This window comes from Spermophilus citellus (genome assembly GCF_964194105.1).
Source record: "Spermophilus citellus genome assembly, chromosome: 11".
NCBI lineage: Eukaryota > Metazoa > Chordata > Mammalia > Rodentia > Sciuridae > Spermophilus > Spermophilus citellus.
The window spans coordinates 102,338,947-102,366,159 of record NC_138192.1 but is presented as its reverse complement, the minus strand read 5'-3'; the positions used below and the strand labels follow the sequence as shown (position 1 = coordinate 102,366,159).

General features: G+C 38.2%; 1 protein-coding gene across 17 annotated transcripts in view; it reads right to left on the bottom strand.

Annotated features, from left to right (window-relative positions):
- Window positions 1–27,213, bottom strand: part of CFLAR (CASP8 and FADD like apoptosis regulator) — a 58,446-nt gene that overhangs the window by 6,718 nt on the left and 24,515 nt on the right. For 15 of the 17 annotated variants that reach the window (XM_081262284.1, XM_081262280.1, XM_081262273.1 and 12 more), the window contains 5 exons: window positions 24,264–24,312; window positions 22,583–22,632; window positions 21,774–21,855; window positions 11,929–12,439; window positions 6,732–10,137 (listed from right to left, as the gene is read on the bottom strand). In XM_081262284.1, coding sequence (XP_081118410.1) covers window positions 9,999–10,137; window positions 11,929–12,439; window positions 21,774–21,855; window positions 22,583–22,632; window positions 24,264–24,312 — 831 coding nt within the window. In that variant the 3' untranslated portion in view covers window positions 6,732–9,998. Of the gene's footprint in view, window positions 1–5,525; window positions 5,674–6,731; window positions 10,138–11,928; window positions 12,440–21,773; window positions 21,856–22,582; window positions 22,633–24,263; window positions 24,313–27,213 lie in introns of those variants that run through there. The other 2 variants (XR_014018150.1, XR_014018151.1) reach the window with 2 other exon arrangements.

The following is a 27,213-nucleotide window of genomic DNA, read 5'->3' as shown; positions in this document are numbered from 1 at the left end:
GTTCTAAAGTCTTCTTAATTTCTTTATTCTGTGTTCTATAATTTTCATTGTAGAGGTCTTTTTCCTCCTTGGTTAGATTTATCCCTAGGTTTTTGTTTGTTTGTTCATTTGTTTTTGTTTTGTTTTTTTGGTACTGGGGATTGAACTCAAAAACACTCAACCACTGAGCCACATCCCCACTCCCATTTTGTATTTTATTTAGAGACAGGGTCTCACTGAGTTGCTAAGTGCATCGATGTTGCTAAAGCTGGCTTTGAACTCACAATCCTCCTGACTCAGCTTTCCAAGCCGCTGGGATTACAGATGTGCGTCACCCAACTTATTTGCTTATTTGTGGCTGTTGTGAATGGAACTGTTTTCCTGACTTCTTTCTTAGCGGCTTTATTATTGGTATACAGGAAAGCTGTTGATTTTTATATGTTGATCTTATATTCCACTGTTTATTTTTTATCAACTATAGAAGTCTTCTTGTTGAGCTTTATGAATATCCTAAGTATAGGATCATGTCATCTTCCAACAGTGATAATTTTATTTTTTCCTTTCCTATTTGTATTCCTTTTATTTCCTTCTCTTGTGTAATTGCTCTACCTATATTTCAAAGTACTATTAAATAAGTGTGGTGAGAGTGAACTTCCTTGTCTTGTTCCTCATTTTAGACGAAATATTTTCCATTGTCCCTCCCCCATTTACTATGATGTTGGCTTTGGGTTTGTCATATATCACCTCCATGATATTTTTTATTATTTATTATTTATTATTTTTTTAGTTGTAGTTGAACACAATATCTTTATTTTTATGTGGTGCTGAGGATCGAACCCAGGGCCTCGCACATGCTAGGCGAGTGCTCTACACTGAGCCACAATGCCAGACCCACCTCCATGATATTTAAGTAAGTTCTTTCTATTCTTAGCTTCTTTACTGTTTATATTATGATAGGTGCTGAATTTTGACAAAAGCTTTTTCAGCATCTATTAAGATGACTATGGTTTTCATCTTTAATTATATTTATGTGGTAAATTACATTTATTGATTTCACTTGATGCAAGAATGTTGAACCATCCTTGCATCCCTGGAATGAAACCAATTTGATAATGATGAACATTATTTTAATGTGATATTAAATAGGATTTGACAATATTTATTAAGGATTTTGGCATCTATGTGCATCAAGGATGTTGATCTGTAGTTCTTCTTTTATATGTTTAGGTATCAGGATGATCCTGGCATCATAGAATGAATTTGAAAGTATTTCATCCCTTTATATTTCATGGAATAATTTAAGGAACTTATTGACATTAGTCCTTCTCTAAATATGAATTCATATAAGAATTCATCTGATCTTGGGGTTTGCTTTGTTGGAAGGCTTTTTATCACTGCTTCAATATCATTGTTTATTATTGGTCAGTTTAAGTTTTGTATAGCCTCTTGGCTCAATTTTTGTAGGTTGTATATGTCTAGAAATTTATCTATTTCTATCTAATTTATTGGAACACAAGTTTTCAAAATAGTACCTAATGAACCTCTGGATTCCAGTGACGTCTGTGGTGATAGCTCCTTTTTTAACTCAAATTTTACTAATTTGGGGGCTCTTTCTCTTTCTTTTGGTTAGTTTGGCTAAGGGCTTAGCAAATCTGTTTATCACCTCAAATAAACAATTGTTCATTATGTTGATTTTTTGTATTGCTTTAATCTCGTTGATATTTGTCTTTTATCTTAATTATTTTCTTCTTGTCCTGGTTTTGGAATTGACTTGTTTTTGAAGATCTTGAGATGCATCATTAGTTTATCTGTAATCTTTCTTGTTTTTTTGAAATGTAGGTACTCATAACTATAAACTTTCCTCTTGTCTAGCCTTTAGTGTTCTAGACATTCTGATACATTGTAACTCTGTTCTCATTTGTTTCTAGACTTTTAAATTTCTTCCCTGATCCTTAGATGACCCATTCATTGTTCAAAAATGTGTTATTTAATCACTCCATATTTTCACATAAATTCTGTTGTTTTTATTGCTATTGATTTCTAGTTTCTTTTCACTATGATTTAGTAAGGTGCATGCAAGAAACTATAGCAGTTTTTAAAATATTTGCTAAGACTTACTTTGTGTTCTACAGCATGGTATTTTGAAGAGGCTTCCATGAAGGGCTGAGAAGAAAGTGTATTTGGCTGTTAGGTCCATTTAATGTATAATATACTTTAGGTATAAAGAGTTTTTACTGCTTTTATGTCTGGATGACCTATCAATTGGTGAGAGGTAGGATTATTGCATTGGGATCTGTCTGAGTCTTTATGTTGAGTAGTGTTTCTTTTATGTCATTGGGCATACTGATGTTTGGGGCATAAATAGTATCAATGTGTCTTCATGTTGGATTGTTCTCTTTAACAGTAAATAGTGAATGTCTCTTCTGATTAATTCTGGCTTGAAATCTGCTTTGTCAGATATGAGAATAGCTTCTTCTGCCTGTTTTGAGGCTCCACTTACATGTAATGTCATTTTCCTTCCTATCATTTCCAACTTGTGGCTGTCTCTGCCTATGAGATGATTACAAACAACATATAGTTGGATCTTGTTTTTTAATCCAGTCTGAGTTTGTCTTTTTTGAAGAGTTGAGACCATTTACAGTGTTATTATGAGAAATGTTTATTAATTCTTGCAATTTTGATTTATTTCTAATGTATAATTCAGTCTTGTTTCTCATTTGCTTAGCTATTCTTCTAATGAGATTCATCCATTTATGAGCTCTGGAGTTTGTTTTTAATTTCTTCCATATATAGCATTTCTTTAAGTATTTTCTGTCATGCTGGCTTTGTAGGCATACATTCTTTTTTTCCTATATATTATTTTAATTTCTGTTTATTTTGGAAGGTTTTTCTTTCCTTTATATTCCAAAGGATAGTTTTCTGGATATAGAAATTTTGGTTGACAGTTATTTTCCTTAAGAGCTTGGAACAACTGAGTTTTAGAGCTTATTTTGAGAAATCAAAAGTAATTCTAGTTGGCTTACCTTTTTACATGTGACACTATGTTTTTCTCTTGAAGCTTTTAAAATTCTATCCTTGTTCTCTGTGTTAGGCATTTTAATCATAATGTTTTAATCTGCATGCCTCCTATATCTGGATGTCCATCTTATTTCCAAGGTTTGAAAAGTTTTGTTATTATTTCCCTGAAAGGGTTATCTATGCCATTAGTCTGTATCTCAGATTCCTCTTCAATTCCAGTGATCCTTAAATTCGGTCTCCTAATGCCCCAGAGTTCTTGTATATTCTGATCATTGTTATTTATTTTCTTTATTACTATCTAAATATTAAAGGCTGAACACTTTCTCTTCCAGCTCTGAGATTCTGTTTTCTACTTGTTCTACTCTAAAGGAGAGACTTTCAACTGAATTTTTGTTTGACATTATACCTTTCAACTTCATGATTTCTATTGTATCTCTATCTCTTAAATTTGTCATTCATATTCTGTACTGACTGCCTTAATTCATTGTTTTTCTGTGTTCTCTTGGAATTTGCTGATCTTTTTATAATTATTCTTTTGAAATTTTTTTTTGGGGGGGTACTAGGAATTTATCATAGTGATGGCTTTACCACTGAGCCACATCCCCAGCCCATTTTATGTTTTATTTTGAGACAGGATCTCCCTAAGTTGCATAGGGCCTTGTTAAGTTGCTGAGGCTGGCTTTGAACTTGTGATCCTCTTGCCTCAGCCTCTTGAGTTGTTGGGATTATAGGCATGCACCACCACACCTGGTATTCTTTTAAATTCTTAATCCAGTATTTCAATCTACTTCAATATCTTTTGAGTCAGTTGTTGGTGAATTATAAACCTTGGGAGATGTCATGTTACCTTGTTTTATATTTCTTATATTTCTATTTTGTGTTATGATTTGTTCATCTGTTGGGACAGAGTTCTCTTGTACTTTGATGGGAGGGATTTTTTTAAGGTACAACCTTCTCTTGGTAATGTGTTCCTGGACATCAGAGTGTTGTAAGTTGTTGAATATATTTCCAAGTGGATGTTGTGGTGTAGTTTCCCTAATCATTTGGGGGGATGATAGTACACTTTGATATAGCACTGTAATGTGTTGGAGCTTAAGATCCCACTTTTTCTGTAGGACACACAAGAGTGTGATCCTTCTAGCAGATCAGGCAGTTGTGTTTTATATAGCAGGACATATAAGGTATGCCCTCTATGGTAGCTCTTCTAAACTTGACAAGTCTGTATGTCTGTAATTTAGGAGTGCTCTAGGTTGAGTCTCTACATAGGTGTGATGTCCACATCTGCCATATGAGCAGATGTTCACAAATGGGACCTGAGGCCCCTCCCTAGCTGTTTCTATAGAGGGCCTCTGTGGGAGTTTTTTGCTCCTCTATTTTGTGTGTGTGTGAATGTGTGTGTTAAAGTATTGCTGAAGTTTGAGTGGGTTTGGGACCAAGTGTGCTGTCTTTTAGCTGGGTTTGGGGTGTAGCTCAGCAGTATAACTAGATTTCCAATACCTCACAGAAAAGGGGGATATAAAAACCAGCAACAAAGGCAGAAAACAATATACAGCATTAAAGTAAATACTAGGAACCTACCATGATATCTATAACTCTAAAAAACCACACAAACAAGAATGGTGGGGTTGGAAATTAACAATAGCAAAAAAAAACTACAGGCATGAACTAGACATGTCATTAAAGTAAACACCAGGTGTCCACTACAACACCCACAACACCAACGGCCACTGCAACATAAACGATGAGGCAGGAGTTATATAAACTAAATGGTTTTAAAATATAATAAAAATACAGATAATTCAGAGAAAAGAAAATGGAGTAGGAAGGCAAAAGGAAGTTAAGAATATTTAAAAGGAGTGGACGGGGGTTGTGGCTCAGCAGTAGAGCACTCACCTAGCATGTGTGAGGCCCTGGGTTCTATCCTTAGCACCACATATAAATGAATAAAATAAATGCATTGTGTCCAACTATAATTAAAAAATAAATATTTAAAGAAAAAGGAATATTCAAAAGGTGAAAGGAGAGAAGACAGAAGAGAAGTAGCATGTGAAGACATAAAGAAGGAGAGAGGAAAAAATAAAAGAAACAAAATACAGACTGAGATAGAGAAAGAACAAGATAATTTGGTTATTACAGAGAGAAGAAAGTGGAGAAAGTAACAAGAGATAAAAACTAAAACTTAAAAATACCTTCAAAAAACAAAACAAGCCAGGTGTGGTGGTGCATGCCTATAATCCCAGCAGCTGGGGAGGTTGAGGCAGGAAGATAGAGAGTTCAAGAGCCAGCCTGGGCAACTTAACGAGGCCCTAAGCAACTTAGCAAGAACTTGTCTCTAAATAAAATATAGAAAGGGCTGGGGATGTGGCTTAGTGGTTGAGTGCCCCTGGGTTCAATCCCCAGTACCAAAAAATAATAATAATAATATTAACAAAAAGATAATAAAAAAGAAAAAAATGATAAAAAGATATATATGAGTGTATATATATATCTTAAAGAAAAATTGAAGAAAGGTGGTTGAAACTACTAACAAGGATAGATGTTCATTGACTATACCAGACTTCCAGACTGTCCTTCTTTCCATTTCTTCTTGGGTTATGCACCCCTTAGAGAAAGCAAGTGCTGAGGGTTATTAAACCCTTTCTCATTTTTGCTCACCAAGCTGCTGACTGGAGTGGCCTGAAATCAAAACAGATTGAAAGCTTCTCGACTTCCCTACTCACCAGTACTAAGTAGAATGGAATGGGAAGCAGTGTCTGTTGGAGTTTTGTCTGGACAGACTAGACAGATGTGCTCCCAGGGTGGAGCTTCTGCAGAATTCTAAATGGGAAGTTCCATTGGCTGAAGTCTAGCTCTGATCAGAATTTTGGAACTTTGTCAGATGGTATCTACTCCAGAGAAACTAGATCAGGTAGTTGCTGATCTCCTCTGGGCATGTGGATCTCAGGAGTCTCCCCAGAATTCTATTTGTAGGTCTGGGTAACCAACCACTCTGGATGAAGTGGGCACAGCGGGTCTCAGACACTCCACTACCTGTGAATATGGCCTTCCTGAGCTGCATCTCAGGTTTCCTGACCCTCTTCAGCTGGTGGTCCAAGCCAACAGACTTGAAGGGAAAGAGCTGTACTCCCTATTGTAATCTCTGACCTAAATCTCCATGATTACAATCTTCTCTGTGCCTGTTTCAATTGCTAGGTGCACCCTATGCCTCAGTAGACACTGGCTGGGACAGTATGACAGTATTCACAATGCTCTCTTGGGTTCCTGCAGCAACAAGTTCCTTCATGACCTCTACCAGTTGTCTCCCTGCCTCAGCTCTTCACTCCCATGTTGAGAGATCCAGGGCATCAGCTTTCTGTGCAGCCTCTGGATCAGCTAAGTTCCAACTTCCTTTTTATTCTACAGGTGTTCCAGTGCCAAATTTGTCTGCTGTGTTTCTCTCTCCCTTTGTGTTGTCCTTCCTCTCTGCAGTGACCTGGAGGTGCTGCCACCCTCTGTTGACTCTGATGAGCTCTTTTTAGTCCTGTTTGAAACACCAGAATTTCTGAGTTTCTCTATGTCTAACCATCCTCTATTGAATTTTAGTAAATTCCCTCAGTCACCCATCTAGCTGAGCAGTATTCCCATTGCTCAAATCCCAAGCTGTGGAGTAACTGGAAAGTACAGACTTCCTCTAAACCACCAATTTTGTTCTTTCTTATCTCTTATATTGCCTTAAAGAAATATAAGTCTTCATGTATATTTTAGAACATTTTATTTAAACAGGTAATAAATAAGTTTAATAAATAAAATATAAATTTCATTCATTTGTGAATTTATCAGCATTGATCCTTCACTCAGAATTGTTTCTTAATATGTTGAAAATATTTCATTAAAAATTATAGACAGTGAAAAATAAAAAGAAAAGCACTTGAGAATCCAATACTTATATACAAGCGTAAAAGAAGGAGTCAAAGATTTTACTTTAAAATAAGGAAAATAACTTATAAGACAACTGGATAAAAGACAAATACAGTGGTCTTCAAAGTTCCCCCAACATATACCCCAGCTATCTCCTAGCTTACATCTCACCACTACTCACATTGTCTCACAGGGCTCTGTCACAAGTACTCCCTCACTTGATTCAGGTCTTCTCCTGCAACACTTCCTCTTCTTCACCTCAACCTGTTCAAATACTATGGATTCTTCAAGATGTGGTACAACCTGCCTGCCTAATAACTTACATTCAATGGCATAACCAAACATGCTCATAAGCAAGCTTCATTTCATCCTCAGAACAACTCTGACATAGGGAAGGGAAGGCAAGGCCTCATTCCTCCCATGCATTTTGGGTCTGTAATCACAATCCCTCTTCCTTCCATGCCACACCCCTTGTTAGTAAGCAAGACTCACAAAGAAAACACTCATCACTCTTTTCATTGGGACTATGGGATTGACTGATGCTTGGTATTAGATCTATGATTTCAGGTAAATGAATAAAATGTCTAATTAAACTCATCAATATTTACATATAGAAATTTAATTTGATAGTGGGTTGAAGATGTAGCTCAGTGGTAGAGTGCTTGCCTATCATGCATGAGGCCTTGTTTTGATCCTCAGTACTGAAAAAAAAATTTAATTTGCTAAATTTATAGCTTTATTTATATTATCTTAGTAACATATGAACATCTACAAAACTAAAAAATTATATAAATAAGTACTATGTTTCTTTTGCGTATTTACAATATTGGAATGAAGCAAAGAAGATGCTATATGTGTCATTTTTAAAAATAGTTTTTAGTTGTCAATGGATCTTTATTTTACTCATTCATATGCGGTGCTGAGAATCGAATTCAGTGCCTCACACGTTAGGCAAGCGCTCTACCACTGAGCCATAAACCCAGCCCCTATACATGGCATTTTGCGGTAAATTACTGCCTCAAAAAAAGAACAAGGTGCTGTAATTGTTTATGATAAGAAAAAGAATAAATGGAAAATGCTTGTCACTTTGTCAAGATGGAACTGCAGAAGGCAACCAAAGCTGCATTAAGATTCCTCTTACATTCTATTATAATTAACATGGGGTGCTGGTTCACAGGGCCACACAGACACAGTATTTCCTCCGGATGCCCCTAAGCAAAGTAAATATAAAGATAACTGCAGGAGTCCCCCACTCACTAAACAATAACAGCAAGATTACTTGAAATAATAGCCAGCTGTAGTAGTGCATGCCTGTAATCTCAGCAACTTGGGAGCTGAGACAGGAAATCACAAGTTCTTGATCAGCCTCAGCAATTTAGCAAGGCTCTAAGCAACTTATTTCTTAATATTAAAGTTATTTAATTATCATATGATTACGTGAACACATATATATGTCTTGTCATTAAAATTAGTACATACATCAAGATCCTACTCTTTCAGCAAATCACCCATATTTAAAGATGTTTCCTTTGCATACATTTTATGTCCATAAAATGCAGCAGTATAATTGAACGTTTCAAGTGGTGTCTTCAAATCTTTACAGTTCTAAATACATTAAAATATATTATACCCTTAAAATAACTGCTTACTATACTACCTCTTTCCTGTTCAAACATTATCTAAATCTGCCAATACAATGTTGAATGAGAAGTCTCAACATGATAACAAAACATGTTGTAGGTGGCACCAAAGACAAATTGTGTTTTGTGCTCCAGGATGAAGTCAAGTTCTTTTGGCTTTAGTGACCAGTGTTGTCTATATTAAGTTTTAGTCTGTCAATATTCTCTAATCTCCCTCATGCAGAAGAATACTTCCTTGATAATGGATTGGCTAATGCTGTCTCTCAGTTACTTTAACACTGAGCAAAGGTTAAATATTTTTTATAGATAAGGTCAATTCAGTAGCTGAATTTGCATCTTTCTAGCCTGTTGCTTCATGGAAATGTTTGTACCAACTATTGTTGTTCTTTGGAATCACTTTTCCACCAAAAGGCATGTTTCCTATGACTGTTGCTCACATCACAAATTAATTGGTTACTAAAGTTTTATTTGGAACTTTAGCAATTTATGTAGTAGTTGAAGTATTTACTGAAATAATGTAACACTCTAATTCTCACTTTTTAATTTAAGGATCAAAGTTTTAGTGGAATTTTTCAGTTCAACTAGCACTGAATCTTAAAAGTTGATTTTTAATTGACATGCTATTTCTATTTACGGGGTAAGAATTATTTTTTAAAATTTCACATTTAAACTTGCCTTTGAAAGCATAGTCTCCTTTCAGGCAGGAAGGCGTAATAGATTAATTGTTTCAAAATCAGACAGGAAGGTGTATTGCAAGTTTCTATCTCTGTCCCTCTTCCTCCCCAACCCCTCCCTCTCTTTCTGCCATTTGAGAACAGAAGATAGCTCTCTGAAAACCAAGAAGGCCCTCACCAGACACAGGATCTGACAGCACCTTGGATTTGCTAGCCTCTACAACTGTAAGAAATAAATGTGTGCTGTTTAAGCTACCAAGTCTATGATCGTTTGATGTAGCTGCCCAAATGGACTACGATAACCTCTCTCTTACACTTAAATCTTAGGAGCAGGAAAAAAATTTGCCAGGTGATACACAAAGTTTTGGTTAACTGTGGTTGTTTCTAGAAGGCAAGACCCTGTTTGTGGTATTCTGATTTCCTCAATCTGCATTTGCATTTTACGTTTTAAGATGGAGTATGGATACACACAGGTTAATTGGAGAGATTCTAAAAGCTGATCTCTGTATCTTGGGTTCACTTGATTGGTACTTGCCCAATTCAACAGTGCTCAACTGTTGTTTTGAAGCTTTTCCCTCCCAAGGCTGACCTGGCCAGCTCTTTCAGCAACAGATGCCGATACTTTCTTCTCAGACAGTTCAAACCCCACTTCCAGTCAAGCACTTCTCATAGAAGATCATTTCAACACTGTACATGATCTTATTCCACATACCATTCACATGCATGCATGCTTGAAAACCACTCTCTCTCTAGAGATGGAGACCTCCAGGTGAAGAAAGGTTTGGGGTTTTCATGTGGGAGACAGGATGAGTTTCTTTCTCAGGGTGTGTTGCAAAAAGAGGCAGTACTTTTCCTTGGCAGAAACTCTGCTGTTCCAATCATACACTTTGCGGTTGAGGTCAAGGTGGAGATCCAGAAGTGGGCGTTTTCTGGAGGAAATGAGAAAGGCAAATTTTAATGTCAAGCAAATATCAAAGAGAAGACATATTGTCATTAGGGTAAAATAAGCCAACAGATGTGAAAGTTCTTTGAAATTGTTCCTTTCTAGACATTCCACAAGCTGCTTCAAGAATGATCCAAACCAGTTGGTGGCACTGGTCCAACAGCCACAGTTCCCTCTCTGTAGAGAGCAGAATTTTATTCTGAGAACACACTGGCTGGACCATAACCCACCTGGGTCAACTATGCAAATGCAGGATGGGTGTAAAGGGTCAATAATACCACTGGCCCATAGAGCATCAACCTTTGAAGTCCGACTTGTTCCTGCTAAGGCCCTTCCCTTCCTGCTGCGCCACCATGGAGGGGGCTGGGGAAAGAAAGCTGTGAGATTTGTTCCTGGGTCTTCAGAGCTACAACCCAGAATGCATTCAACAGGCGGCTCAAAAATATCATTCTCAATTATAATTAAGAGGCACTACAAAGGTCAATTAATCTTACACTTAAGGTATACTGTGGCTTCCCTCAGCCTATCTAGAAACCAGGATGCCAGTATTTCCTTTAGGAAAGCATTCTTGACAATAAACATCAAAAATGTTTGCAGCAGCCCCTTATCCACAGAAGATACATTCTAAGAGCTTCAGTGGGTGCATGAAACCACAGCTAGCACCATATATCTACATTGCATATACTATGCTTTTCCCAAAACTATATACCTATGATTAAGCTTAATTTTCATATTAGGCACAGAAAGAGATTAACAACAACAATAATAAAAATAGAACAATTACAACAATATTCTGTATAAAAGTTGTTTAAAATTTATGAGTAAGTTATTTCTGTAATTTTCCACCTAATATTTCTAGACTGTAGTTGACGGTGACTGAAGCAAAGCATCAGATAAGGGTGATTACTGTATGTAACAATAATCTGCAGACCTGAACAGTCAGATGCCATTTTTTCACCCATCAAACTGTCAAAACATGGAAAAAAAAAAGAGCATGCAGTTATCAGTGAGAGTTCAGGGACATAGAAACTCTCATATGAGACTGGCATAAGTGTCCTAGAAGACAATTAAGTCAGAGGTATCCAAAGCTTGCATGCCCTTTGACACAGTGGTTCCATGTCTGGGAATTCACTCCATGGAAACAATTCTTATAAGCAAGATGTCAAGCTGTAAAGATGCTTTTAACCCTGTCTTTGTGTAAAAGTAAAACAGTATCTGATGACTAAGGGTCAGTTGAGTAAAATAAGCTATAGCCATATTGGTAGCTGCTTTGCAAAAATTAAAAATGATGTTGTCCCAATGTGACTACTGACATGCAAAAATGTTTGTGATCTACCATTAAGCAAACTAAAAGTAAGTTGTAAAGTAATAGTCAATGATGATTCCATATGGGTTGTATCTAGGATTGTGTGGGAATCCCCCCCAAAAAACAATTCCTGGAAGGCGGTACACTAACATTTGATTAACAGAGGATGGTTCTAGTTAGGAGGATTACAAATGCTTGTTACATTCTGTTTTCAGCATCTATATTTATGATTTTATGTATTGTTCTTGTAGTAAGAAATTTTAAAATTTCTGAGCTTTAAAGAAAAATATCCAAACTACAAGCTGGCTAACATAAAGTGTTCATAAGTTGAACTGGTCTATATTATACCCCTAAGAGAAGCCTAATGAGGAAAGAAAAATCCCTTTCCTCCAGGAGGGCATCAAACATGACATCAAACATTTGGTAGCAGGACAATAAATGAGGTCAGGATTGGTCTCCTCGGTGGCTCACCTTTCTCGCTCCAGCTTCTGAGAGAGGCTCTGCAGGTACAAGGAGGGTGAGCTAGAGGACTGCTCCAGCAGGGACACACTAGCAGTGCACAAGCTCCAGAAGAAGTCAGCTTCTCGGTGAACTGTGCTTGGCCCAGGCTTTGGTTCCTTGGATTCCACATTGGTCATCGCTGGACTATCGACCTCCAGCAGGCTGCTGTCTTCCTTCTGGCCCTCTGACACCACATAGTTCTGAATAAAAAAGAGCTTTGGTTTCCCTATGAGGGAAGGACATTTGTCCCCCATGAATATCCTCCTGATATGATGCAAGGATAACCCTGAGTGAGTCTCATCCACGCCAAACACACTTTGGGAGCCTCCTCGGCTCACCAGGACACACACAAAGCTGTCATGGTGTCGGTGTCGGGGCAGATTGGCAACTTGGTGAAGAATATGGCTTATATCTTTCACACGAAGATGCAAAAAATTTTGGACTTCATAGCCCAGGGAAGTGAAGGTGTGTCGAAGAACTTCTGGAGAAAATAAACAAACATGGAAAACAACACTGGAGTCAGAACAGCCCAAGAAACTGGAATGCTAGGAACTGGGTATCTAGTCTAGTCTCCTTTTCTTCTGTGTTTCTGTGTGACAGTATTTTAAGGGGCCTGAAAACTGGACAGGAAGAAGAAATCCAAAATATGAAATATGTGACTTTCATGCCCCAGGTTGACAAGGCTGGTCTGTTCTCCTCGACACCACTGTCTCTGCCTGACACAACCAGCATATGTGACCATAGGCACAGACAGCCCACTCCAGTCCAATCAAACAAGAAGAACAAAATCTTTTTCTTTTCAACTGAAACAAAGTTGGGGATTTTTCAAAAGGCTCTTTCTTAAAATAACAAGTCTTAACAATAACCCACACATACTGGAATGGAAGTGTTTGTGGAGTACAAATCCAAGCCTTAGATCCAAATAGCTGTAGAAATAGCAGCACAGGTCATGAGTTCCTTCAACCTGCCATGGACTGATTCAGAAGCCCCTTGGTTTAATTCAAGACCATTTCTGGACTTCCCAGTTCCTATCACAATCTGCTTCCCAGTGTGACCAACCTCTGCCTGAGCAACTGAGACTTAGCCAAGATTCTTTAAAATACCCCCAAAGAGTCTTCTCCCAGGCATCCTGAGGGCCAGTGTAAGGTAGTAGCAAGAGCAGACATTAATCCAGACAGCCCTGACCTTACCACCACCTTAGGCTATATGACTTTAAGAAAGTGGGATTCTCTGGCTTTAGTTGGAATGACAACCACCTTACAAGATTGTTGTGAGGATAAAACAGTACAAATAAACTCTTGGTGCTCAGTAAATATTACCTCCTATTCTCTTGTTTAGAATCTTTTTGTTTGTCTTCTAGAAGTTTTGATGGCCCTACAGATGCAACTAAGTTCATTTTTCTCATCTGCTCAGTCTACCCTTAGTGGAGGAATAAACACACCCTCATAAATCAATTTATACATTTTCTAATAGAAAATAGAAACTTTTTTTCTTCTCCATTCAAAAATCCATGTCCTTTTGACCCACCCATTACACATCTCTAATTTTGTGGCAGAAGTGATAGCATGGGACTGACAAAGCTAGAACATCAAAAGGATACAATTTCCACTTGACTTTTTCTCTCTTTTAAATGAATCGCCCTGTGGGAAAACCAGTGCTGCTTCTTGAGAACACTCAGGCACCTAGCACCTTGGAGAGACTCAAACGCAGAAGAACTGAGGCCTCACACCAACAATCAGTACCAGCTTTCCCACCATGGCAATGGATCTCCTTAGCATCAGATCCTCCAATCCCAACCAAGTTTTCAGGGGCCCTTTCTGACAACTAATCACAACTCACCAGAAAAATGGGCCCAAACAGCCCAGCTAAGCGGATCCTAAATTCCTGACCTACTGGAATTGTGATAAATATAATTAAATAAGTATTGTTGTTTTAAGCTACTAAATTTTGAAGTGATTTGTACACATTGTTAGATAAATAATTCATGAGAAGAGTTCTTTGATTTCTATCAGGAAAAGGGAATGACAGTCACCCTGACTTAAGACTGTAGTTACTTTTTTCTTTTGCTTGTTTGAGTCACAGTTAAGTATGAAAAAATGAATTATTATATCCTATAATAATGAAGAGATACAAAGAAGGCTAATAAACCTCTAATGAATCAGCACATGATTCTCAGGTTTCTGATAGCCTGTTAACACACTTACCCTGGTAAGAATGCTGAAAGGCCTGGCTGCGGTGACCCTAGCCATCTCCCCAGGCTGTGCCCAAGGGTTCAGTGCCCAGTACCACACCTAGGCTGGACACAGCACAGGGCAACAAGATAATATAGTCTAGGAGAGCAGCCCTGTCACTACCACTTCTTTCCAAACACTTCCTGTCGTGTCACACATTTCTCTTCATGGAGTGATCTCTCCTCTAGGGGGCAGAAGCGAACAGGGAAACACCAGATTCAGAGCTCTTTTGTTTACTTGTTATTTCCAGCTGGTTCCCTTCCTTCAAAACCCTCTCTCCTCACTGATAAATGCCCTTCCTTATCACAGTCCTTGAAAGAGAGCTCACCACAGTCCCTCACACGTTTCTATGTGGGAATGGGACTGAAATGTCCTGGTGCCTTCTAGCTTTTTCCTTTATCTGGGTTCCCTGGTGTAGTCCCTGTCATGTGGCAACCAGTAGGCAGCTGGCAAAAGAGGAACCAGTCTTGGAACCACAAGATCAGATTGTAAATTCCAGCTCATGCCCCTCCTCCCGCTCCTCTTCCTGGAGCCTCCACCTAGCCTGATCTTAGAAGAGAACCCATCTATATTAGCAGGCGAACTAAGAAGGGAATGGGAATCTGAGGTCTGGGGCAGGAAAACCTTACTTAAGAGAATGGGGGGGGGGGGCGCTAAAGGCAGAGATGAAACCAAAAGCCATGCTAGTCCCAGATGCCACAACTAAGCCAAGAAAAACACCAAATCTGGATGGGCCTCAACAAGACAGAGTGGCTTTCCAATATCCCTCTGTCAAGAGGGAGTCACCCAACAGACACAGCCCAAAGTCACCACAGCTAACGTTCCTCGTTAGTAAATTTTCCTCTGTTAGATGGTGAGGTAGGGTGGCAGGGACGTAGGCTGGCATTTGTTGTTTTCCTTCTGGGCCAGCAAGAGCAGACAGCCCAACCTAATTTATAGAATGAAGGGGGCTGTGACAGTGTGACTGAGTAAATTACAGCTTCTGTTTATTCATCTGTAAAATGGGATTAATACTAATATACCTAAACCATGTTTAGGTTTTGTTTGTTTTATGTCCTGTGGTGGTGGGGATCAAACCCAGGGCCTCACCCATGCTAGGCAGGCACTCTACCACTGAATCACACCCACAGCCCTTTTAAATCTTATTTTTGAGACAGTGTATCTCTGAGTAACCCAGGCAGCTTCAAACTTGTGATCCTCCTCCCTTAGACTCCCAAGTAACTGGGATATACACTAAACCTTGTTCTTCAAAAGGTATCTGTAAGAAGCCGATGAGATTTCTGTAAAAATGCTTGCAAACTGAATATTTACTCAAATATAAGAGACAAATCAAAAGATTAACGAAGCCATTTCAAACTCCAAGCCAGGAAGCCTGTGAGCCTCTTCATGGAAGCTGTCTCTTGAGACCAGAGGAGGTCTCTACATTCTCACTAAAATGGGCTCAGGGCAGATAGATTCTGTGTCCCATATACCACTTCTCTATCATGTCTTCACCAACAAATAGGGGAAGAAAAACTTGGGTGCTGAGTTTGGAAAAAAAAAAAACTTCAACAAAAAGCAGAAATCCACTTCTCTTTCTACATATCCTAGACACCCCACTCCCACCCTAGACCTAGCTTGGTGAATTTCAACTTTGAAAAGACCTTCTAAAATAATGGGTTTTCTTCTTCTGGCTTTGCAGTTAGTACAGGGTTTCGGGTAGAGGGGCCATCATTGGCACTACTCACAGGTTTGGGCAATCATAATTAAGCCTGAGGAATTTAATCCAGTGAAATGCCATGACCTCATTAATTTAGAATTCACTTTTATCTAAATGAGGGCAACTTATCTTCACAATTACCCTGAAAAGGGCTCCATTAATAGAATAAATAAGAGAATTTACAATAATTTATCAAACATCCTTACTAAGTTGGGTTCAATAAACATAAAGCACATGAGCAGAATACATGATGGGCAGGATATTCTGAGTGGGAAAGGGTGTTCTGAGGTCCAATTGTGTGGAAAATGCAAGATTGACAAGGTTAAAATAGTTCTATGCAGGACTTCCCAGAGACCTTACCAGGTGGATATGCCTTTTGAATCTCTAAAAGGGGAACAATTACAGAGCATTTCTCAAATTGACTTGACTGCAGTACTCAGCTTTTACTAAGTTTCCACTCATTACCTTATAGAAACACTGGGATACAGATCAAGTACACAAAGTCATTCTTGTCCTTAGAGGAGCTTTTAATTCGGGGGAAATAAAGCCTATAAATGTACATAAAAAATGACTGAAATGTCACAAGGTTCATGGTTCAATCTAGGAAAAGTAGGTGGTTAGAGAAGCAAGATCAGTGTGATCTAAAACACTGGAGAGGGCACCATGGGAAAGGTATAATTTAAGCTGGGACCTGAAAAAACAGGGTCAAGGACCACCCCCTCCATCACCAAGTAGATTTGATGATGAATGAAAGCAAAGATAGAAGACTGAGAAGGTAGGAGCAGATTTGCCTAGCATATACCAACTTGCACTTGTTCAGCCAAGCCACAGAGGGCTCACTTCTACATACACTCAAAATTATAAACTACTTTTTAAATGTCTTCTTCATAAAGCATAGATGATTACTAGTGATTCCTTCCAGACCAACTTATATTTGGAGAAAAACATATCAATAATAAATATGTCAGCTGCATGTCAAGAGAGGTTTTCAGAGTACCCCAGACAACCTAAAAATACTTTGTTCTTCCACATATCTACAATCCTTTATCCACAATTATAGCATCTGAAAAGCTCAGAAAATCTTAAGTTCTTTCCGCAAAATCATTTGGTGGCAAAACCTTTTCTGAACTCATGAGATCTATCCTATTTAGTGGTGAATATTCATTCATTTTGCTACCAAAATATTAACATATTTGATTATGGGGTGCTATCCTGGGCCCCACTAAGGTGGTCTATAAATTACAGTATATGTAGCATGTCATCTTCCTAAACTCTAGAAACTTCTAAATTCTGAAATACCAGGGTCCTCCTATTGGGATTGTGGACCTATAATTCTTACATATACACTAAATTTATGGACGCTGTGAAATAAGGGATTGCTAAGTAGGACAGCCTCCAAGTGACTCTGCTTTAAAGGGAAGTTCCATTAATGATGGTAGCCTTTCAAGTAAATAGCTGCTTAGTCCCAGAGGATAAGAATGCCCAGGAAAAAAAAAAAATGCCCAATCACAGACTCCTGGTCCTTGCCTGCAGGAGGAAGCCTTCCATAATGGTATAGTAACATCAGGAGCAAAAAACAAGGAGGCTCCACTGCCTTGGCTTTCCAGGTGGCCAGAAGCATGCGGTGACTGCTCCATCTGAACAAAGCCTCCATCTACTATCTGGGATGTCACTTGCCACTTGTCTTTGTAGCTCACAAGCAGAGGCCACAGTGGTTGTTCTGATCCCCTTGCAGAGATTTTCCTATAAGTGTTACTACAAGAAAATGCTACTGGTCAGGATTCCACCTATTCCATTAAAATAAAAAGAGGAAAAGGAAGCCAAGAGTTCAAGTTCAAGTCAGCAGCACCAGCAAAGGGTCTCCACTGTACTCCTGTTGCCCTGTTAGAAGAGGAAACCTGCAGTGTCTGCTAGAAAACTGAAGAGTTAGCCAGTTTTAAAGCACAGGGGAAAAAAAATCAAGCTTTCCAGAAATAGCAGAGAAGAAAAAAAAGAAAGGGGGAAAAAAAAACTTCTTAAAATCTGCAAACACCATCTTTTACTCAGAAGCCTGGAAAACATTGGTTGCCTCCGCCCAACTCCCAAAGTCCACCTATCAGCAATGTGATATATTTGTTTCCACATTCCTAACAAGATCAAGAGTCTGATACTCAAATGGCCAATCAGGGCCCAGCATAGGCCAGCCTTTGCTAGGTCACTGATACAGGCCACAAGACACCATAGACTTGTTTTTTAATTCTACCAAACTGACGTAATTAGTCCCAAATCCCTAAGCATTAATGTCTGCCTCAAGATGAGGTTACTGACCCCTATGAGGATTCTTCTCAAAAACAAGTCACATAGAATAACCCTGTCTTTACTCACAGTCTGGCTTCGAAAGCAGACTCCACCTCATTGCCTCCATATTGGCTTTGCATTGGGCCAAGAGTGGCACTTTGTACACAGTAGGTGCTCAATAACATTTATTGGATAAGAAAAATATAAACTAATAAATATTTAGGGGACTGGCATACTGTTTGGATGGAAGTCTAGTTTTTTTTGAGTCTAAAAGGAGAAGACAGTAGAGAGTCTACTAAACTCTCAAGATAAATAGGAATGGTTTTGGGAATACACTGACACTAGAAGAGCTTGTTCCTTCATTTGTTCACCTAACAAATATTCACTGAGCACATATGTGCCAGGTACTGTTCCAGGTATTGGAGACACATTGTAAGAGATAAGTAAACAACTACATCCATGCTGATGGAATTTACATTGAAGCAAAGTGGTTTAAACCATAGGTTTTTGAATCCTAGATCTCTCCGTACAAGAGAAATTAGGAAGGTTGCTCACTGTTCAGCTTGATCATCTTGAAAATAGAGATAATAGTACCTATTTTACACTGACTTTGAATTGCAATCCTCCTGCCTCAGCCTCCCGAGCCCCTGGGATTACAGCCATGCACCACTGCACCCAGCTGAGTGGATTTTTCATAAATTATATACTCCCATTACTACTACCCCCACATTAATCTGACCACATTACCACTAATTTCCTCCAGAGCCCTTGTTTCACTTGACAGTGAGCTTGACAATGATCTTGTCTACTTGTTTATTACCTGATTCTGTTCAACATTAAAGTTGGCAACGATAATCAGAAAAAAAAAAACCCACATAATCGCTCTAGATGAAGACAACCAACTACCGATACGGTGGAAATGAAGTGTGCTGCACCTGATTGGGACTACTTTCTACCAAAGCAGGATTCCAGGTCCAGAGTTCTCAGTGAAAAGTCCCCAGAAGGCGAGGGTGTGGAAACCAAGAACTGGAGGCCTAGAGAGAGTGTATGAGAAGGGGAGATTGTGTCCTTCCACTTCATGATAATTAACACACCCCTGCTACTCTAAGCCTCAGCTAAGTGAATAAGTGGGTTCAGGGCACACCCCCATTTGAGTAGAAGTGTGTTGTCCTGTTTCCTATGTTAATCAGCCACCTGTGCCTCAAGCCAAATTATCTGTTTTGTTCTGAGGGGCAAGAAGGGCTTGAGTCAAAAGAACGCTGATTCTCAGGGGAAGGGCAGTGATGAGCATCTGGAATGCCCTTTATTGACCCAGGCCCAATCTAGCCCAGAATTCTACCATTGAGATATTGAACTTGAAAGGAGTCCACTGACCAGGAAGGACTTGCTGCCTGGAGCTACCATTTTTGACTCCTGAGGTTCACATACAGACTCATCAGTAGCCAAGGAGCAGGAAAGGGACATCTCAGTGCACCCGAAGCCAGTACCTGCTCACATCTCAGGCCAAAGGTATTCCCCAAGCTCTACCTCCAATTCTACCTTCCTTTTCCATCTTTCTCCCTTCTCGGGTCTCTGCTCCCCTACTTTCTAGCTTTTATACTTAGATTTTCTTTCTCTGCCAAGTCCATTGAGACTGATGACTGACAGAAGTGCTCCACCTGGGTTTTCCCTCAAGCATTCACCCCCTCTCAGGTAACTGCCTGCATTTCAGGATGCCACACCTGTGGGAACATGCCCCACTAACCCTTGAGATCAGTGCAGGGCTCAGGTCCTCAGTACCCTGATCCCTCACTTGTCTAAAATCAGATTTCATATGCCAAGCATAAAGTCATGGTGAATGTTTGGTTAGTATTTTGTAACTAAAATTAAACAAAACGAGAAAATAGTGTTAGCTGGCATTAGTACATGGTTACAATATGCCGCTCACTGTTCCAAGCTTTTTATAAGTATGAACTCACTCTGCCCAACCACTCTATGAGATAGGTCCTATTATTAATCCAGTTTACAATAGAGAAACTACGCCTTAAGATACTAGAAAAGTTGCCCAAGGCCACAACCTAGGGCACTACAGATCCATAGTTTAAGCTTATGCCAATTATATTCTAGGACCCAGCTCTGACCACACTCCTACAGTGCAGAAAAACACAAATATGCATTTAGTCTCTGTCCACAAAAGACCCACAACTCAGAAAGGAAAGCAAGCACAGACTTTGGACTTTAGCCACAAATAACTGAGTTTTTCAATTCAAAACAGGACATGGCTTTATCTCTATAACTCTTTCAATACAATAGATATTCATAAAACAAAGAAAATCACATCCAGTTAGGAAGTTTTCTGCTGGTGAATCAAACAAGAATGATAACAACTACAAGTAAAGGACAATTACACAATCTCCTTTAAAACAGAAAGTGACTCACTGGAAAGTTATTTCCTCGTTCTTATATGGGCACTAATAGCTAAAAAAGAAAGGACACTTATCTATAGCAGAGGAGACAGCATTTCTCACATCTGACCAAAAATAGGACATGAGAAAGCAGGATCATAGCTGAAATCCTGGGAAATTCAGTCTTGTGTCTGCTAATTTGACCTTCTTTTAGACTCTTTTTCATAAAACTGCCCATGGTAACATTTTAAGTAAGACTAAAAGATAGTTCTGACTCATTCTAAGAGAATGTTGAGAAGCTGGAAAATGTGGAACTATGATGATCATCCCCACAAGGAAGAGATAAATAATTAAACAGAATGTTCTTCCACGGAATCTGGGCTCTTGTCGTTCTCTTTTGATGCATCATCAGTGTTTCAGTTTGAGTCAGACCTCCAACAGCCAAGCAAAAGAATCTATTCAGACCCAAAGGCCAGCAGACATTCAAGAGCCAAGCAAAAGAATCTATTCAGACCCAAAGGCCAGTGACACCCAGGTACATCAACAACCAAGTAAAGGATCATTACCTAAGTGAGTCATGGCTCACACAATATTCAAAGCCCTCTAAACAACACACACATTTATCATATATTTCATGTCCCCAGGGAAAGTGGAGATTATCTGATAATATTGGAAGCCAGAATGCCTTCCATTATAAATGTTCCTTGAATCCCGGGACTCCTCCCTGCCATAGCATCCAGGATGGAAAGGCAAGACTAAAGCACCAGCCTTCATTGGTGCTTTAAGGGTCCCCAAATTCATTTCATTTTCCTCCCAACACACAGCTAGACCAATTTATCCATGTCCACCAGTTAGCTGGAGCCCCACAAATGAGTTCTAACCAAGAGAATGTAGGGGAAAATGATGCATATCACTTTCAGGTCCGGTCTCTAAATCTGTTATGAGATCCTCCCCACATTCTCTCTTTTCTCAATTACCAGCCAGATGGAGAGGACCCTGAAGAAGACTCCACAGCCTTGGAAGGTGATGGAGCCACTGAGTGGCCACGCGGAGCAAAGCTCCCCCATTCCAATCCACACCACACTATGATGTAAATGAAAAACAAATGTCACCGTCTAGGGTGTTTTGTCACAGAAGCTAATGTTGATAACCTTATTGAATACAACTCATCTGTGCCATGATCACACTGGGAAGCATCAATCAATCTGCAGCTTCCACACCTACCTGTGTCATTGCCAATGCAATCGATTATCAAGCAGATTCCAAGGGGCTTGCTCTGCATCTTGTATATCTCTTCAGAGATGTGCTGGAAAAGAAAGACAGAGATTGTTAAAGACTCTAGATATTGTTCTGTTTCCAAAAGGTCCCACTTATATTCCATCTCTTCTTTTGAAGTTCCTTAAACATCTCTTTGTTGGCTGAATCACTCAGCAGATACAGCCTGAAGTTATCATAGCTGACATTTTCCATTAATACCAAATTTTTTCTCTATTAGTGTAGTGCTTAAGACAAACAAGTTATTTCAGTTTTTACTTAAATGAAAATTACAGTCTTTTTGCATGTCTTAGCTTTACAGAATAAAGATCATTTGAAACAGGGAGAAAAAAAATGGATCATATGCCTCCACAGTAACCTAAAGTAGAAATAAATGATAGTTTTCCAAACCAGTACAAATGGTTGTACTGTTGCCTCTTCCTAAGAGAAGAGGTATCAATCCAAGAAAAAGCCAGAACACATCAAAGTTCAGTGTGTTGTCCCTGCCTTCCTGTGCATTCAGTAATCACTCAGCTGAAACAAGAGGTGTCACTTTGGAGTCTCCCTGAATTCCAAAGTTCACTAACAGAATCCACTTTAGTATTTTTCTCTTTGTTAGATTGAAGTTTCCTTGGCAAATGAGTTCTCAGGAGAATAACATGCAGGGTGTCCCAATGTCACAGAGAATTCTTTATGGGTAGTTATTTTTAAAGAAGTCAGTGTTCTCTGCAGACATTGTGCATACAATACAATACCACATCAGATAATTTATTCTGTACCTGAAGGGAAAAAGCTCCTGATTCCTGAATGGATGTCTTTACTGGTTCTCCTGGGGGATGAGAGAGAAATAATTTTTACAAAGCATTAGAACAAAGTCCACATCAATGCAGGTTGAGTTTCTTTATATCACAGCTGTTCTTTTTGCCTATTTTCTTCAACCCTCTCCCTTTCTCTGCCTATACTTAGCCCTGAGATTCCAATCTTGTACTGAAGAAACTGGTTGCTTAAAAAATAAAAAATAAAAAGCATCCATGCTATACTACGGCTATGCAGAAAAAAATACTTAATGGCAAGTGAAAGAAACCTCTCCCTTACCCATCTCCAGGTGAAGACCAGGTGGTCAGCAAGTTTTAACCTGATAAGAAGAATTCAGTATTCTCATCACACAATATTGTATTTTCCTACATGTTCTGAAACTGGACAAAACCTAAAGCAAACAGCTTAGAAAGTGTAGAAAAGGGAATGCTTACATGTGTTTGCTAATCATAGAACAGGAAGCCAGTGTTTTCATGTGACATTGAGTTCATATTGACACTAGGAGATCATAAAATAAAAAGCTAACTTGAACCATCTCACCAATGTTTTAAGAAATAGGGTGTTGATTCAGGAATTAATTAGCTTTTAACCAGCCTTTGCTGGAGAGCAGAATACTAGGTAGAGAATGATAGGCATGAGCCACACCACCTGACTAATTTTGCCAAAATTCTTCTAAGTTTCCAGGTGCACACTGACAGCAGTAGGCTGGGTCATAAGGCATTGGCAAGAGGCCTGCCACACAAGGCTCCCATCAGGCCATGACCCTACTTAAAACGTTCATGATCCCCCACTAAGCAGAGGACAAATTCCAAGCTACTTGCATAAAATTGCAGCCCTCCATCACTGCCCATCAGTCCCTGATTCCTGGTGTCCTCTAGCACAACTGGCTGCTTTATCAGAGTAAAAGTGAGTCTCAGCCCTCACTTCAGGGAATCCTCTAGACAAGCAAAAAAAGAAACATTTTAAAAATTATATTGTGGACTCAGGCACAGTCTGTAATTCCAGCTACTTGGGAGACTGAGGCAGGGGGATGGCAAATTCAATGCTAGCCTGAGCAGCTTAGTAACTCTGTCTCAAAAAATAAAATTTAGAAAAGGACTGTGGATGTTGCTTAGTGGTATAACACTCTGCCTAGCATGATGCCATTTGATCAAGTGCTGATGTTTTAAGAGAAGAAAGACTGCATGGGTTGAAATAACCAATTTTTTAACTTCACTTTTTTTCTTTCCTCTTAGGAAAGGGGAATATCTTTTATAGGGCATCCAGATTTTATTAAATGTTCTATAAAGCAAGAACCTGTCAACCTTTCTTCTTCCTGCTGCTAGGTATTTGGTTTAACATAGCTTATTATCATAGCTAGATTATTAATATTAATATGGTCTGGTCATAGCTTCATTTAAGGTTGATTGATGTCACATCTCTTAAAAATATAACCAAGATGATGCACCCAATGGAGTAAGATGGTATTCAAATTTAAATGAGCTAATTCAAGAAGTAAGTGCCAGTGAATACATTTTAAGGATTTAACTCCTTTTGAGAGCTTAATTAGAAGGAGTAGATAAAAAGTCAACTCTAAAAACGCAATATTTTACTTGAATTATCAAGCATTTATAAAAAATGAATATAAAGAAAAGTTGGTCTTACTTTGAAGGAGTGGCCAATGTCTTTGTCCTTTACTTCTCCCATTCTGGAGCTTCAAATATAAAGAATAAGGTCACTCTGTTAGTTTTTTCAGAGGCACACTATATTACACCTCTATAAATATCTCAATAAGATCCTCCCAGGAAAAAAATAAAAATATCCCCTTCACAGTTATCTAAAGAATAGCAAGAACTGTTAACTCCATAAATCCCATGTTATATATTGCTAACGACCAAGACAACTCTTTCAAAAGACAAAAATACAATGAAACTGTAAATATGCTAAATTAGCATATTAGAATGTTTCAAAACCACGTTATACTATAGTATAGTTGTTATACTAACTCCAAGTTATAATAAGCTACTGGACAATAAGGTTGGCATTCAGCCTATTCTTTTAACATAGGGTCAAAATACAGCTTGGCTTAGAATACAAGTTCTCGGCCAGACATACCTGGCTACACATCCTGATTCTGTCACTTAATGGCTATGTAACATTGAACAAGTCATTTAACTGGGTCTATGATTCTATGTCTGCAAAATGAGGATAACAATAATAATATAGATTTTTTTGGTCACAATTAAAAGACATAAGCACTTAGCACAGTGCTAAGTGCACAAAAGTACTTCATAAATGCACAATTATTGATTTTCTATAATTGGTTAGCTACACATAAGAAAAATGTGGGCCTGATTCTTTTATTTTTAATTTTTAAGTTGTAGATGGATACAATACCTTTATTTTGTTAATTTATGGGACTGATTCTTAATTATCAAGAATTCTTGGGCTGGGGTTGTGGCTCAGTGGTAGAGCACTTGCCTAGCATGTGTGAGGCACTGGGTTCGATTCTCAGCACCACATACAAATAAATAAAATAAAGGTCCATCAAAAACTAAAAAATATTAAAAAAAGAATTCTTGATAATCACTTCTAAGGGCTAGAGTGGGATTAATCAGAGAATGAAAGATTGAACCCTTCTCTTTTCAGATGACAAGTCCTGTGTGAGGTACATACCACATACTGTCAACCATGTGATATGCTCAGCTCCCAAACAATAATTCTCTGAAAGTATCCTAGCCAAAAAAGAGAAGTACACTATCTGTTAAGCTGTATCTATAACTAAGTCTGTGTATCCAAATTTTAAAAAGACATGTACATTGTTTTTTTCAGAAAGAATTCATGACTTAGCCAAAGGCTGATCATATTAGATAGAATTTGGTCCCCCACTTGAACGTGCATTCACTTTTACAAACTATAAAAGAGAGAAAACAAAATCAAAGCTATACTTTAAAAAATACATTGTATTTTTGTCTTTTGAAAGAGTTGTCTTGGTCGTTAGCAATATATAACATGGGATTTATGGAGTTAACAGTTCTTGCTATTCTTTAGATAACTGTGAAGGGGATATTGAACGTGCATTCACTTTTACAAACTATAAAAGAGAGAAAACAAAATCAAAGCTATACTTTAAAAGTATTATAATGTAAAGTCATACAACTTTTTTATTCTATAATATCTTGGGGGCTCAGGATGTGGCTCAAGTGGTAGCGCGCTCACCTGGCATGCGTGAGGCACTGGGTTCGATATTCAGCACCACATAAAAATAAAATAAAGATATTGTAAAAAAAATATCTTGGCATCCTGTGTAAATTAATGTCATTGTAATTTTTTGAAGCACTTTTACAGTGTCACCTAATCTAACATCTAGGTATTCAGTTCCTAAATCTTGTGAGAAAGTTACCAAGTTCATAGGTCATAGTATCTGCTTACTAAATGAACAAACCATCAGGGCCACATATTAAATATAGCGAGTTTAAGAAGAAATTGGAGCAGAAAGAATATGGCTTCCCAACAGATTACATATACAATGAATATACTTACCTGCAAGTGAAAAATAGAAACACAACAGTAAAAACATGGTAGGATTTTAACTAACAATGATTAGATAGACAATAGAAGACTAAGCTCAGAAAATCTGGTCTGAATTCTAAGTGTGCTTCATCTCATGACTTGGTAACAGAGAAATTCAGGACAAAAATGAAAACTATATCTAAGCTATGGCATGACTATAATTTATTACCTATATCACAAGGTAGTAGGAGGATCATGGAGCAGGCCCATCCTGTCAGCAGTTAAAGGTGAATAATCACTCACTGTTTCCTTATTTTGTTCGATGAGCACTGAGACATCCACTTTAGCTCTGAAATTCTATTGCTCAGTGGTTATCCTGACAGCTCATATTCTTCAAGAAACTATTTACATTACAGTAGTTAATGTTTTCATCATATACTTTTTAATGAAATTCTTTATAATTTAATCATGAAAATGCATTCTGGCCTATGACCTCACTACAAATTCCATATAACTTTATATGGACAAAGATAAGATTACACCAATGCTGGGCTGGGGTTGTAGCACAGTAGTAGAGTGTTTGCCTTGCATGTGTGAGGCCCTGGGTTCAATCCTCAGGACCACCCCCCAAAAAAAAGATTACACCAATGTTCTTCTTCTCAAGATAAAAGATTAATCAAAAACAATTCTGATGAGTCCTGTAAAACTTACTATTAACACAACAACAACCATAAGTGACTATGTCATACTTGTGTTTGTGAACCAAAAAAAAAAATCTGTTTTATTATTCAATAACAAAACACTTTTACAAAAACTATTAGACTAACCTCAGTAAAAAAGCAAATGCATAGAGAGGTAAGCCATAGGGATATTTATTTTTTAGCACTGTTATAGTAACAACAATTGAAAACAATATAAATAACAATAAGCAATATTGATATACATCCATAAGAAATAAACACATTATGATACACCTAGAAAATTAAAATCATTAAAATATTGATTAAATAGAAACGGTCCCACCTGGATCATATGGAACAATGCTCAAGAATTTTTGGATCAGGACAACGGTCATGATATGATACCAATTGTACAAAAGAAA